We start from the raw sequence: 13,706 nt of genomic DNA, 5'->3' as shown, positions 1-13,706 counted from the left end.
TCTTCCTCAGAAGCGGCAAATCAAGGCTGGCATGTTCACACAGACACACATCACAGTGTAGCCACAATCTGAGGCAGCATAGTCCCCAGAAGGGGCAACTCAAGGCTGGCATGTTCACACAGACACACATCACAGTGTAGCCACAATCTGAGCTCAAGGCTGGAATATTCACACAGACACACATCACAGTGTAGCCACAATCTGAGACAGCATCGTCCCCAGAAGGGGCAACTCAAGGCTGGAATACTCACACAGACACACATCAGAGTGTAGCCACAATCTGAGACAGCATCTTCCTGAGAAGTGGCAAATCAAGGCTGGAATGTTCACACAGACACACATCACAGTGTACCCACAATCTGAGACAGCATCGTCCCCAGAAGGGGCACCTCAAGGCTGGAATGTTCACACAGACACACATCAAAGCTGTATACACACATCCTGACTACACATAGATGTTTGAAATATTTTCAAGGGTTCTGTTTAAATTCAGTTATTACTTGAATTGTCCTCAAGTGACAAATATTCCATATCTGCTTGACATGACGACAGACTGATATAGAAGCACCTAATGAACCCCGCCCTACTTCAAGTGTGGGTTCTTCACCAATACTTACATGTATTAGAACAAGGCTGACACTACTTACCTTCTAACAAAGCCGTTCCAGGCTCGACACGATGTCTCTACAAACTGTCGACCAAGTCTGTAACAGTCCAAATACATGTACATTATTATGTAAATACAGGTAAATTTCACAAATCAGACATTTGACATATAAGACCATGAATAACATCAGTAGACCTATTTTATTTTAAATTTCAAGATCTTCCATGCAGTGTTAGATACAGTTTCAAACACTGAAGTAAAACATCCTGCAAACTAATAGACAAGTCCTAAGTCGTGAGCATTACATTTTGAGTGATATTTCACAATCTTTGACGTATGTAACTGTATGCCAACCATTCAACTTGAACTGACCATTTTGAATAACTAGTCCTTGAAAAGACATGATGCCACTAGTCAGTGTTTGATATTTAAAGTGAAAATATGATGGTTATTATTGTGATTGACGTTTTGGGGATTTGCTGTCACATCATAACAGTCATTCAGGTTTTTAACTTTTGATGATTGTTTTACGAATGGGTGACAGGCTGGACAAGCCAGTGATGCTGGAAGCAAAAGTGGATGCTCTCACCTGAGTGTGTTCATCACCTTGTGTCTGATGGAGCTAATGTGCTTGGACCCCATCAGCTGAATAATGGCGATCAGACTCTCCATGGCCTGGGAAACAAACATTCATCACAATCATTAAGCAAACACCAGATTCATATTTCTTTCGGTCAATTTTCTTGGCTAAAAGGTGTTGTCGGGTAGCCTTGTGGTTAAAGCGTTCACTCGTCAGGTCAAAGACCCAGGTTTTATCCCCGACATGGGTACAATGTGTGAAACTCATTTCTGGTGTCCTTCAGCCGTGATATTGCTGGAATATTGCTAAAAGCAGTGTAAAACAAAACTCACTCACTCACTCACTCTTGGCTAAAATGCCAAGATATCAAAAGAGATACAAATTAACGTAAATCAATGTATATCTTTTGACATTCGTTAAGTTTCAATAAAAATTGTCTGTCAATCAGCAATAAAGTCATATTACTTTATATAGAATAAACCCTATAAACGAAACAAATAATTGCTAGAGGATTGATAAATCAAAACTTATGTCCCAAAATCTTTCAAATTTTTACATCTCACCCCTCAGATTACTCTTGCCTTTGTTCCGAGTTTTCATTGTTTGCTTGACGAGTTACACAGAACACAGTAAACAAGCATGAAATACTCACATCCCCCGCCAATATGACATGTCGGGTGTGTGCAATGCATTAGCTCCTAAGAACTATGTTCACTGGGCCTTTTTGTAATGAAATATAGTACGTTTTTCAAGATCTGCTCCGGAAACAAGGACTACCGCCATTTTCAGTCGAAATCAAAGTCGTTGCCATGGAAACTCGAAAAATAACTTCTTTAAATATCCCAAACTATCAAAAGGCACCAGTTCACCACTAGACCTATCTATGTGCCAACTTTGATGAAGAAAGATGGTACGGTTTTCAAGATCTGCTCCGGAAACGAGGACTACCGCCATTTTCAGTCGAAATCAAAGTCGTTGCCATGGAAACTCGAAAAATAACTTTTTTAAAATCCCAAACTATCAAAAGGCACCAGTTCACAACTATATCTATCTATGTGCCAAGTTTGGTGAAGAAATATGGTACGGTTTTCAAGATCTGCTCCGGATACGAGGACTACCGCCATTTTCAGTCTAAATCAAAGTCGTTGCCATGGAAACTCGAAAAATAATTTTTTTAAAAATCCCAAACTATCAAAAGGCACCAGTTCACCACTAGATCTATCTATGTGCCAAGTTTGGTGAAGAAATATGGTACGGTTTTCAAAATCTGCTCCGGAAACGAAATGTGACAGACGGACGGAAGGACGGAAAGACGGATGGACGGACGGACAGCACCCATTCCTATATCACCCTTCCACTTCGTGGCGGGGGATAATAAAGTCAGGTCCTGACAAACCAGTGATTGATTTGAGTGGGTACCCATGTGGGTACGAGGTGAGGTGAGGTGAAATGGAGTTTAACGTCGCGTCCAAGATTATTGCACTTATATAGCGACGTGCATGTACGTGTGTGTGTTTGTGTGGCTGCTTGTACTAGTCTGGACTGATGCTGATTTATAGTGCTAGCTCACTGAGATACCATGCCGCAAGAATACCCTACTCAGACACAGTATACTGACTCCGAGCCGACCAGTTCTTGTTTTAACCCCTTAATGCCGAGCGCCAGACAGGGTAACAACAAATACCATCTTTTAACATCTTTTGGTATGATGGGGCCGGGGATCGAACCCCGGACCTTCTGCTCTCTGGGTGGACGCTCTACCACTAGGCCACGGAGGCAGTCCCATGTGGTTACGAAGACAAGCAGTCAACCAAGTCACTGAGTGTGGCCACGCGAGGCATGGTGTCACCTGTTACAAGTATAGGTACAGGGGAGCTAACTCAGAATGCCAGCATGTACTGATATGAAACCTCATTTAAGATAGGAGACGAAATTCTGCTAGCCTCCTCACCAGCTGCTTGTCCTCCAGGGGAGTGTTTGGGTTGACCAGCTGGGAGTCGAAAGATGCCAGGACACCGAGCAGACGAGGTTCCAGATAGTCAGCCTGTGAGGGAGGAGAAACAAGGCCAGGTTCACATCAATCTGTGCAAAGCATCACTACAGAGCTCCAGATAAGCTTTTGGTGTTGTGGGTATTTTACCCATGCATTTTAAAATCACTGGGTATCAGTAATTCTATCTGGGTATTCAAATTTCTGTTACCCACTAGTTTTTACACATGTGGGTATTTAAGTGAAATATTTAAAAACACTATTCATCTAGTCCCTGCAAACTTGTGTCGTGTGGGTTCGAGAGCTTTATAGGACTCAAAAATACCACGATATTTCCACAAGAAAGTGTGATGGCAAATGATCGTGATGTAACTGTCATCGTGGAGTTTGGCAAGGTTGACGGAATGCCCGTTTATAATTTCAAAATAAGTAACTGATTTGCTAATCGAATACGCAGGGTTACTTCACAATATTTTGATGATACGTACAAGTTTTATTTTTGTAGCGTATCTGTAATGTTTGTTGCGTATTTGATACGCTTGGATTTTATTTTACTGCGTATTTCTGCATTTCTGATGCACATTTTACGCAGAAACGCACCTTATCTGGAGCTCTGATCACTACATGTAGTGCAAGTCCCACCAACTTGTAAACATCTAAATGTGGGTCAGAGAAACATGGCAATTCTTTATTCATTAAGAAATAAAAATAAAACCTTCAAAATATGTATTTTAGGATAAAAATAAATAATAGTCTTGGGTCTCAGGCACCGCCCGAATCATCATAAAGTCCGCCTCACGTTTCGTTTTTATTTCCATTTTCAACAAGAACAATAATCCTTAAATGTTCCCCGTCTCGAAGTCATGACCCAAGCTACAATACTTAAAAACAATGCGATCTAATATAGAGTGCAGTTACTTCCCTTTATATGCGCACCGCATTACTGTGCATCTTGTTATGGTCATGGCAGCAATAAGAGTCTGTGTGCTTGTTTTGTGGTTTGCAAATTTGGTGTATGAAATTTATGATAAAACATCAGTAGACATGATTCAATGGTATCTGTGTGTTGTATGCCAGACAATGTTTTATATGCAGAGATTAAGATTACATGTGTATTTGACTTGTAATATAAGCCAGAAATATCAATCAGCTGTGCTAACATTTTCTCCCCAACTGATCTATGAGTGTGATTTAGTTAAAAAAATACTTAATGTCATGGCCTTTATCATTCCTGAAAAGAAATTTCATAATATTGATAGGAAGATGAAAGATTTTATATCTCTAACGACTAATGTTCGTTTCAAGGCGAGTTCATAGTGAGTTGATGTGATTTGCAAATCTGTTTATTCATGATTTTGCCAAAATTAATGTAAACAAAATTGAAAGAAATCTTGTAAAAAATATATAATGGATTACAAACGGATGTCAATATATAGAAGGAACACTTTTATAGCCAGATAGTGTAATAACAGGACTAACTTGCTTACTTTTGTACGGATTTGTTGACATGCTTCTTGTGATGTGGTGCGGTCGTGATAACATCTTCACATTGTGAAATAAAATCAAAGCTCATAGTATGAGTGTATTCTGTGAACACAGGTAGTCCAACTACAGTCAAATACCGTATTCCAGTATTTTACTCATCAAGGAATACATTTATCTATATGGAGGCCCTTTCCCAGGTTGATTGTACACAACCGTTTCATTGGTTAAATGAAGCACAGACAAGACTTATGATTTGCTTGTTGCGTGATGCCTCACTAACGATCCATGCTGTCAGGGTACGCTGACACTCAAATCAACATTTCACCAAGCCTGACCATCAGATCCAACAAATTGTGAATTACAACCAATCTCATTAAAAACAGACCCTAGCTCTCGCTACCCCTAAACAAAGATCTGATGACATCCCATTACGGGTCACGTCAGAACGACCTTTCATCCGACCAATCAGAGCGTCGCTTACCAGATCATGAAAGTGACAGTCGGAATGTGATTTCGAATCATACAACCTTGAAAACTTTAACACTGGGTATTCAAACGATAGTTATGGGTTTAATGACTAGAATCCATACAATCTGGCCATCTAATAGCCATTCCAGAATGTTCTTTTGTTTAGGTTTCAAATTTTCAATGTTGCGAAGCGTAGACGCCAATTAGTGCTGTAAAGAACGAGAAAGCTGCCTTCTGATTGGTCATTCCATTGGTCAGTCAAAGTTTGCGCAAGGTCGGTCTGATGATCTTTGTTTAGCGGTAGCGAAAACTGAGATCTGATTTTAATGAGATTGGAATTACAACCAGCAAAGGCTGCCAAGGACCGATTCAAACCTGGAATCCCCACAGGCACAAGCCTTGTTACGGAGTAAGATAAGACTGATGCCTACCATCTGTTCTGGTGTGGTGATGTCCTTGGGTCCTTGGTAATGACCATCGTAAGATGACAGGGTTCTCAGACCATTGAACACCTGGAAGGGAGGGCCACCATGTCATACTTCACAATCAACATAACATTAAAACATTTACATTTTATTACTTTTTTCTGTAACGCCTTTCTTGAGCCTGAAAAGTATATTGAGAGGATCTTATATCAATATCAATTATTTGAATACAGCATATTTTATTTCATTGTCAGCATGGTGACGAAAAAACATTTTGTTTTTCAGACAAATGTTTACCAGATTAACATGAATAAATTTCTTCTCAGTTTTGCAATGAAAAAGTGTGTGAGTTTGGATGAACGCCACTTTAAAGAATATTCCAGTTATATCATGGCATGTCAGTGAGATGTGGGAGGAAAGCCCAAAGTGATACAGATCTTATACGTCTAAGGGAAACAACTCTGTACAGCATGGGGGCCACCTGTTCCCACTCATAATACTGTTTGTCTCATAACGATGCTATTGTTACTTTCATATTGCTTTGTGTCCCATGCAGTGTTTTACTGCCATGAGTGAGACTGTCTGATATCCCATGTCGTACCTGTTGGTAGTTGGAGCTGAGATGAAGCAGCAGCTCGTTGTGGAGCCGCTGGAAGTCGAGGCGGATCAGCTTGCCAAGGTCCATGTTGGCCTCACTCTGGATGAAACAGGAGGACATAAGCAAAATATTCCATCTCGATCAAGCAAACCTTACCTATCTTGTCATCTCATTCATGCATCGCTCTTTTAACATTTATATCCCATTCTCACCATATATCTCAGTGTTATAGATTAAGAGAGGACCTGGGGTCCTTGATGTTTGCTACTCAAGTTCAGTACAGTCAAACACCAATTTGTCAAAGTTGAAGGGACCTACGTAAATACTTCGAGTTATCCGAGCTGACACAACCGAAAATGATGAATAAAGAAAGAATACACAGGGACCAAACTTTTACTTCGAGACAACTGCAAGTTTGACACATCAAAGTTATAAAGGTGAAACCTCCTACATCTTAAAACCTTTAACATAAAAGTTATGACAAGGGCTTTCATGCCTAATTTTGAACACTGCAGCTAATACCAACCTCCCTTTATGCAGGTATTTTGGTATACATATATAGCAGACATCAAAGGACAATCTGTTTTTCCGAGATCATGTTAATCTGGGGTGTGTATGGGGTGTGTGTGTGGGGTGTGTGTGGGGTGTGTATGGGGTGTGTGTATGGGGTGTGTATATGGGGTGTGTATATGGGGTGTGTACTGGGGTGTGTACTGGGGTGTGTGTATGGGGTGTGTATATGGGGTGTGTACTGGGGTGTGTGTGGGGTGTGTATGGAGTGAGTATGGGGTGCGTATGGGGTGCGTGTGGGGTGCGTATGGGGTGTGTGTGTGGTGTGTACGGGGTGTGTGTAGGGTGTGTGTGTGGGGTGTGTGTGTGGGGTGTGTGTATGGTGTGTGTGTGGGGTGTGTGTATGGGGTGTGTATGGGGTGTGTGTGGGGTGTGTGTGTGGGGGTGTGTGGGGTGTGCGTATGGGGTGCGTATGGGGTGCGTGTGGGGTGTGTATGGGGTGTGTGTGTGGTGTGTACGGGGTGTGTGTAGGGTGTGTGTGTGGGGTGTGTGTGTGGGGTGTGTGTATGGGGTGTGTATGGGGTGTGTGTGGGGTGTGTGTGTGGGGGTGTGTGGGGTGTGCGTATGGGGTGCGTGTGGGGTGTGTATGGGGTGTGTGTGTGGTGTGTACGGGGTGTGTGTAGGGTGTGTGTGTGGGGTGTGTGTGTGGGGTGTGTGTATGGTGTGTGTGTGGGGTGTGTGTATGGGGTGTGTGTGGGGTGTGTATGGGGTGTGTGTGGGGTGTGTGTGGGGGTGTGTGTGTATGGGGTGTGTGTATGGGGTGTGTGTGGGGTGTGTATGGGGTGTGTGTGTGGTGTGTATGGGGTGTGTGTAGGGTGTGTGTATGGGGTGTGTGTGGGGTGTGTGTATGGGGTGTGTGGGGTGTGTGTGGGGTGTGTGTGTGGGGGTGTGTGGGGTGTGTGTATGGGGTGTGTGTGGGGTGTGTATGGGGTGTGTATGGGGTGTTTGCGAGGGTAACTTTTCCAAATAAAGAGCAGCTCTTTGAATATTACTAGCAGATCTGACTGTGTCATACTTCATGAAGGCTGTTTACCCACCTGTAGAAATGCCAGAGCTTTCTCCAACTCAGCGGCTTGGCAAAGTCTGACCAGATAGGAGAAGATATACTTCATGTTGTGTACCAGGAGCAGACGTCGTGTCTGGAACATAACAGTCATGTCCTTTAGAGGCTACAAGGATTTGTTTAAAAGAGATACTATGACAAATTGTAAGATAAGGTAGGATAGCTGTCCCTGTAAGTTTCACCTATCACTTACATTGATGTTCAGGAGTGTGGATATCATCTTCAGTAGGTTCGAGGCGACTGGAGTGGCCTTGCTCACAAGGAACGGGACGATGTGCTTCTCAGATCCCTGAAAACATGGTAACACACGCTTGAACACATTCTCACATTGCACAACACTGCATAATTACTTGGTCTCCGACAAAAGTACCCACTGATTCTAATTTGTCTACAAAAGAATGCAATGTTTATGAGTTACTTTACCCCGAGAAGATATACAGGGTCTGAAGCTGTGGTTGGCAATATTTCATGTCGCAGCAGTAACTACTTGTGAAAATGGAGACAGAGATATTTCATGGTTAATTGTTTAAGCAAAACTCCATATCTTAATCAACACAGGCACAAAACTGAACCAAATCAACAGTGTAACCGCCAAATGGAAATCGACCAAACTCATAACATATCTGAATCTGAAATTAAATTTTCATTCCATGACCACAACTTAAATGTTTGACATGATTCTTGGGTTGTAATGTTTCATGAGGAAAACACACTGAAGTACCAATGGTCTTACTACCCTGGGACAAAGCTGCCCCACACTTAGCAGAGTTATCTGCCCTAATGCTATGCGAACAATGGCTACCTGCAGGAACATCTTGACATCCTGGTACTTGAGAGCCCTGGCCACCTTGTGTAGAATAACCTCTGGGGTGTTGTCCCCGCTCCCTGTGGCTGCATCATGCATGGCCTCCACAAGAAACTGTCAAGGAAAACAAGGCTTTGTTAAGAGTGAGACTTTACCCGTTTTTACACAGCTACTGTGACGTCATTAAAAAGGGCACAAAAAAAACCCTGGATCCGTTATAGTCGTATCATAATTAGGCCAAATGTGGTCAATCACTTTGTTTATGGATTTCTTTTTCAAAACCATAGGGTCAAAGATGGCTACCTGGCGGCCATATTTTAATACTAATTCAAATGCATTGAACAAACCTGAACACCCTCATAGTAAGAAGCATCCCTTCAAAATTTCAGCTGAATCCATCAAGCCATTCTTGAGTCTAAGATGAATATCTTAAAAGTTTCAGAACAACACAACAGAAATTGCAGGGTGAGTGCTAGGTCATGTAAGCTAAAAACACCAGCATGCTCACATATGTTATAATCCTCCTGTCATACCTTGCATATGCCTTGTCGGAACTTGCTGAGCAGGTTCTGAGTGCTCATCTTCTTATGATCAGCTATAGCATGCAGCTGAAACATGAATTATGTGAACATCAAATCTTGTCTTTGGATGCTTTCTAACAATACCTGCCAGAGCCATTGTATTCATTAAACAATATGAGCTCACAGTAACATATGTGTTATGAGATATATTGATAGTTCTTTGTTGGACATGATCCTTACTAAGGTTCCCTTCCCTATTAAACAAGTCAGGAGAGTTGACATAAAGACTTCCCCCACTCATTATTTTTTAAGTAAAATAGACTGAAAGTTCAATAAACTAAAACTGGTTAAAAAAAAGTTTAATGCACTGATTGAGAGACCACTTTTTTTAATCAGTTCATATTGCAAGGAGTAAATATGAAGGTAAACAAAAAAATAGTTTGTATTGTATTATAGGCTTATAAAGAGGGGAATACTGTTTCATCAAATAAAAGTTCCTGAGGGTTATTTAAACCCACAACAAATTTATGTTTCTGCCATGTACTACAATTAAAACCAAAAGGTGATAGAGATGTATTTGTGTGCATTTATCATCATATTGCCAGGTGAGCTTCAGACATCAAATGCATCAAAGTCACTGTTAATATACCTAATGCTGTGTTTTTCTGTTTAGAACTTTCAGTTGTACACTGTTGTAGCTGAGTATATAGAAATTTATCAAAACGTCACTGCCTAACAAGATTGAAGTGTTCTATAAAGTGGAAGAGCGCATGTGTCACCTCATGGTAGGCAGTGGCGGCGGTGAGTGGTATGGCCGACAGCAGGCTCTCCAGCAAGCTCACCAGCACCACCAGGAGGATGTCCTTCTCTGCAACCCTGGAATGGAAGTGACATTGGTGTAATGCAGTTCTTGAGGGTTGAGCAAAGTAATATTAATGAACAATTCTACAGCTATGTGTGAGCCTTTACAAAAAATATTTCCCTTAGCAATTAATTATTAGTTATTTATTAATCATCAATTAATTATCTCTCCAAAACACAGAGGACTCACACAAACAAAATTAGAATAAAATAATAACTTATGTAGCTCAGTCCCCTGTAGCAAAAAGGATAGAATGATTTGGTAGATGGACAATATTTTCAAAATAATATTAGAGACCAATGAGCAAAATCCTGATAATTCAAATGCTATCCCTGACCAAGAAAATAAGGTCAATGTCACCATAACCAAGTGGGACTCAATGACCTTCCCACCTGATATGAACATTTTTCATGAAGTATATCTTGAGATTTCACATACAGTAATAAAAAGGGGAAAAGTTTTCACTGACCTTGAAATGTGAAGTCAAGGTCACCATCAAATATCTGTGGACTCCAGTGTTTGTGATATCTCACAAACTTACTGACCAAATGCTGCCCATGACCTTCCAAATAAGGTCAAGGTCACTATGGTGAACCAGGATGTGAAGGTCCCAAAGGCGCATACAGCTTCTGGGCATAACTCGCTACATATCTGATCAGGTCTGAGACTCCACCCACCTGCCAAGTTGCCCGATGGTGTACAGCACAGTCTCCTGGAGCCTGATGTTGTTGTCAGACCGGGCCTGAAAGTAGACCTGCTGAAGTCTGTTCATGATGATGTTGTCCACGCCTCCCTTCATCTCTCCCTCTCCCTCCTCCCCCAGCAGGTGCTGAATCACCTCGCTGAAACAAGTTATACAATGGGTGAGTTTGCTGTAACACAGGTTTGAACAGTATTTCAATTATATAACAGCAGGTCAGCTCGTAGTCAGGTAACTTGATGGTGTAAAGAGTTATCCCCCTTGAGTGATGCTTCATTGCTCAAATTATTATGTGTTCGGTGCTACAGTTTGCTTATGTTCATACAGGTCATGGATTTACCCTTTTCTTGTATGCTATTTAATATATTCTGATGGTGGAGCGAGGCATTCCTTAACATTAAACATTTTCACTTAACCTGATGTATATTTGTTATGATTATAAGATCCTGGTCCGCCTAAGGGACACAACTCTGCATCAGAATCACCTGAAACGTGTCCTGACTTGGTGGTCAGAGTCTTCTACCAGCCCCAGACACTGATTCAACATGGCCACTGTGGTTTGGTTGTGGGACCGAATACTGATGTGACTGAACATTTGTTTAATGCTCTTGATGAAGGCTGAAACCATGAACTCTCATACAGACATGTGAACTCACAATAGCAGCACATCGCAGAATTATCCAAACACAGACAGCAGTTGCATTAAATATCTTTTCCTCCCCTAATACAACCTCAATTATCAAGTGTCTTATCTCTCCATTCTATGACAAATTCCCCGAAACCAAGCAACACCATAGCTTCATTTCTGAAGTATTGTCACCACCTCTGTCACTCCTATCTATAACATAGCACAGTAGTTCTCTTGCTCATTAGAGTAATTTCATTGAACAATTATTTCTAGTATGATGCCATTTGAATCACAAAACCAACACCTGCATTCACATCCAATGAGAGCACTGAGGCTGTCTCACCTTTCTTAATAGTCACATCACCTATCTCCAGGAGCTGCAGGAATGGACTGAACAGCGCCGGGTCAACACTCTTTGACCTCTCCTTCTGGGAGCTGCATCCATCAATCTTTCCTGCAAATGTAGTGAGTGAGCATGGGTGAGTAGGTGTACGTTTAGTGCAGCTTTGAATATTTTGTTTGTTGTTTAACGCCGCACTCAGCAATATTCCAGATATATGATGGGGGTCTGTAAATAATCAAGTTGGGACCAGACAATCCAGTGATTGAGCATCGATCCATGCAATTGGGATACAATGACATGCATCAACCAAGTCAGTGAGCCTGACCACCCAATCCTGTTAGTCGCCTCTTATGACATGCACAGTCGCCTTTTACGGCAAGCATGGGTTGCTGAAGACCTATTCTACCCCGGATCTTCATGGGTTGCAGCCTTGAAGTGTATTCCCATTACATCAGCTCATGGCCAAGGTGATGATGCCAGTCGTAGTGAGAACACTCAAGTGTATGGTGCTAACTGTGCAATTCACAGCCATGGCTAAGCTATGCAAATGTACAGTGTGTTTCAGACATAAAAACCACTAGCCATATCTGCCCCTTACCGACAAGTACTGACATAAATAAGCAACTATCACTAACATGTTCAAAGCTGATTCAAGAATCACATGACACTGTTTGGCCCTGAAAACCTCCCTGCCTCACCTTGCAGCTCGTCACACAGTGTGCACTTGATGCTGAACTTCATGTACAGGGGGCCACAGGCAGCAGAGAAGTCGTCACTGAAACACACACAACAACTGACATGATCACTGCCACCTACACTTGATGCTGAACCACCTGTACAGGGGGCCACAGGCAGGAGAGAAGTCATCACTGAAACACACACAACAACTGACATGATGTCTGCCACCTACACTTGATGCTGAACCTCCTGTACAGGGGGCCACAGGCAGCAGAGAAGTCGTCACTGAAACACACACAACAACTGACATGATGTCTGCCACCTACACTTGATGCTGAACCACCTGTACAGGGGGCCACAGGCAGGAGAGAAGTCATCACTGAAACAAACACAACAACTGACATGATGTCTGCCACCTACACTTGATGCTGAACCTCCTGTACAGGGGACCACAGGCAGCAGAGAAGTCATCCCTGAAACACACACAACAACTGACATGATGTCTGCCACCTACACTTGATGTTGAACCACCTGTACAGGGGGCCACAGGCAGCAGAGAAGTCATTACTGAAACAAACACAACAACTGACATGATGTCTGCCACCTACACTTGATGTTGAACCACCTGTACAGGGGACCACAGGCAGCAGAGAAGTCATCACTGAAACAAACACAACAACTGACATGATGTCTGCCACCTACACTTGATGCTGAACCTCCTGTACAGGGGGCCACAGGCAGCAGAGAAGTCATCACTGAAACAAACACAACAACTGACATGATGTCTGCCACCTACACTTGATGCTGAACCTCCTGTACAGGGGACCACAGGCAGCAGAGAAGTCATCCCTGAAACACACACAACAACTGACATGATGTCTGCCACCTACACTTGATGCTGAACCTCCTGTACAGGGGACCACAGGCAGCAGAGAAGTCGTCACTGAAACACACACAACAACTGACATGATGTCTGCCACCTACACTTGATGCTGAACCACCTGTACAGGGGGCCACAGGCAGCAGAGAAGTCATCACTGAAACACACACAACAACTGACATGATCACTGCCACCTACACTTGATGCTGAACCTCCTGTACAGGGGGCCACAGGCAGCAGAGAAGTCGTCACTGAAACACACACAACAACTGACATGATCACTGCCACCTACACTTGATGCTGAACCTCCTGTACAGGGGGCCACAGGCAGCAGAGAAGTCGTCACTGAAACACACACAACAACTGACATGATGTCTGCCACCTACACTCGTGGAAAACAGTCAAAGGTATCAAAAACCAAACTGTACTTACAATGCAAGTAATAAATAAGAGGATTTATGGATGGCAACTTCTTCATATGAGGAACACAACATTTCAGAGTA

General features: G+C 42.5%; 1 protein-coding gene across 1 annotated transcript in view; it reads right to left on the bottom strand.

The window, feature by feature from the left end:
* Positions 1 to 13,706, bottom strand: part of LOC139466964 (serine/threonine-protein kinase ATR-like) — a 73,472-nt gene that overhangs the window by 42,684 nt on the left and 17,082 nt on the right. Inside the window, exons 19-32 of the mRNA XM_071248683.1 lie at positions 12,344 to 12,420; positions 11,646 to 11,756; positions 11,160 to 11,292; positions 10,652 to 10,816; positions 9,892 to 9,988; positions 9,125 to 9,199; positions 8,589 to 8,705; positions 7,980 to 8,075; positions 7,761 to 7,862; positions 6,157 to 6,252; positions 5,562 to 5,642; positions 3,139 to 3,231; positions 1,197 to 1,282; positions 648 to 704 (exon numbers count right to left, since the gene is read on the bottom strand). Of these exons, the coding sequence (XP_071104784.1) occupies positions 648 to 704; positions 1,197 to 1,282; positions 3,139 to 3,231; positions 5,562 to 5,642; positions 6,157 to 6,252; positions 7,761 to 7,862; positions 7,980 to 8,075; positions 8,589 to 8,705; positions 9,125 to 9,199; positions 9,892 to 9,988; positions 10,652 to 10,816; positions 11,160 to 11,292; positions 11,646 to 11,756; positions 12,344 to 12,420 (1,386 nt within the window). The remainder of the gene's footprint in view (positions 1 to 647; positions 705 to 1,196; positions 1,283 to 3,138; positions 3,232 to 5,561; positions 5,643 to 6,156; positions 6,253 to 7,760; positions 7,863 to 7,979; positions 8,076 to 8,588; positions 8,706 to 9,124; positions 9,200 to 9,891; positions 9,989 to 10,651; positions 10,817 to 11,159; positions 11,293 to 11,645; positions 11,757 to 12,343; positions 12,421 to 13,706) is intronic.

This window comes from Haliotis cracherodii, unplaced genomic scaffold (assembly GCF_022045235.1).
Source record: "Haliotis cracherodii isolate W230 unplaced genomic scaffold, xgHalCrac1.p SCAF_1, whole genome shotgun sequence".
In the NCBI taxonomy this organism is placed as follows: domain Eukaryota; kingdom Metazoa; phylum Mollusca; class Gastropoda; order Lepetellida; family Haliotidae; genus Haliotis; species Haliotis cracherodii.
The sequence above is the reverse complement of the archived record's forward strand: the minus strand, read 5'-3'. Positions and strand labels throughout refer to the sequence as shown.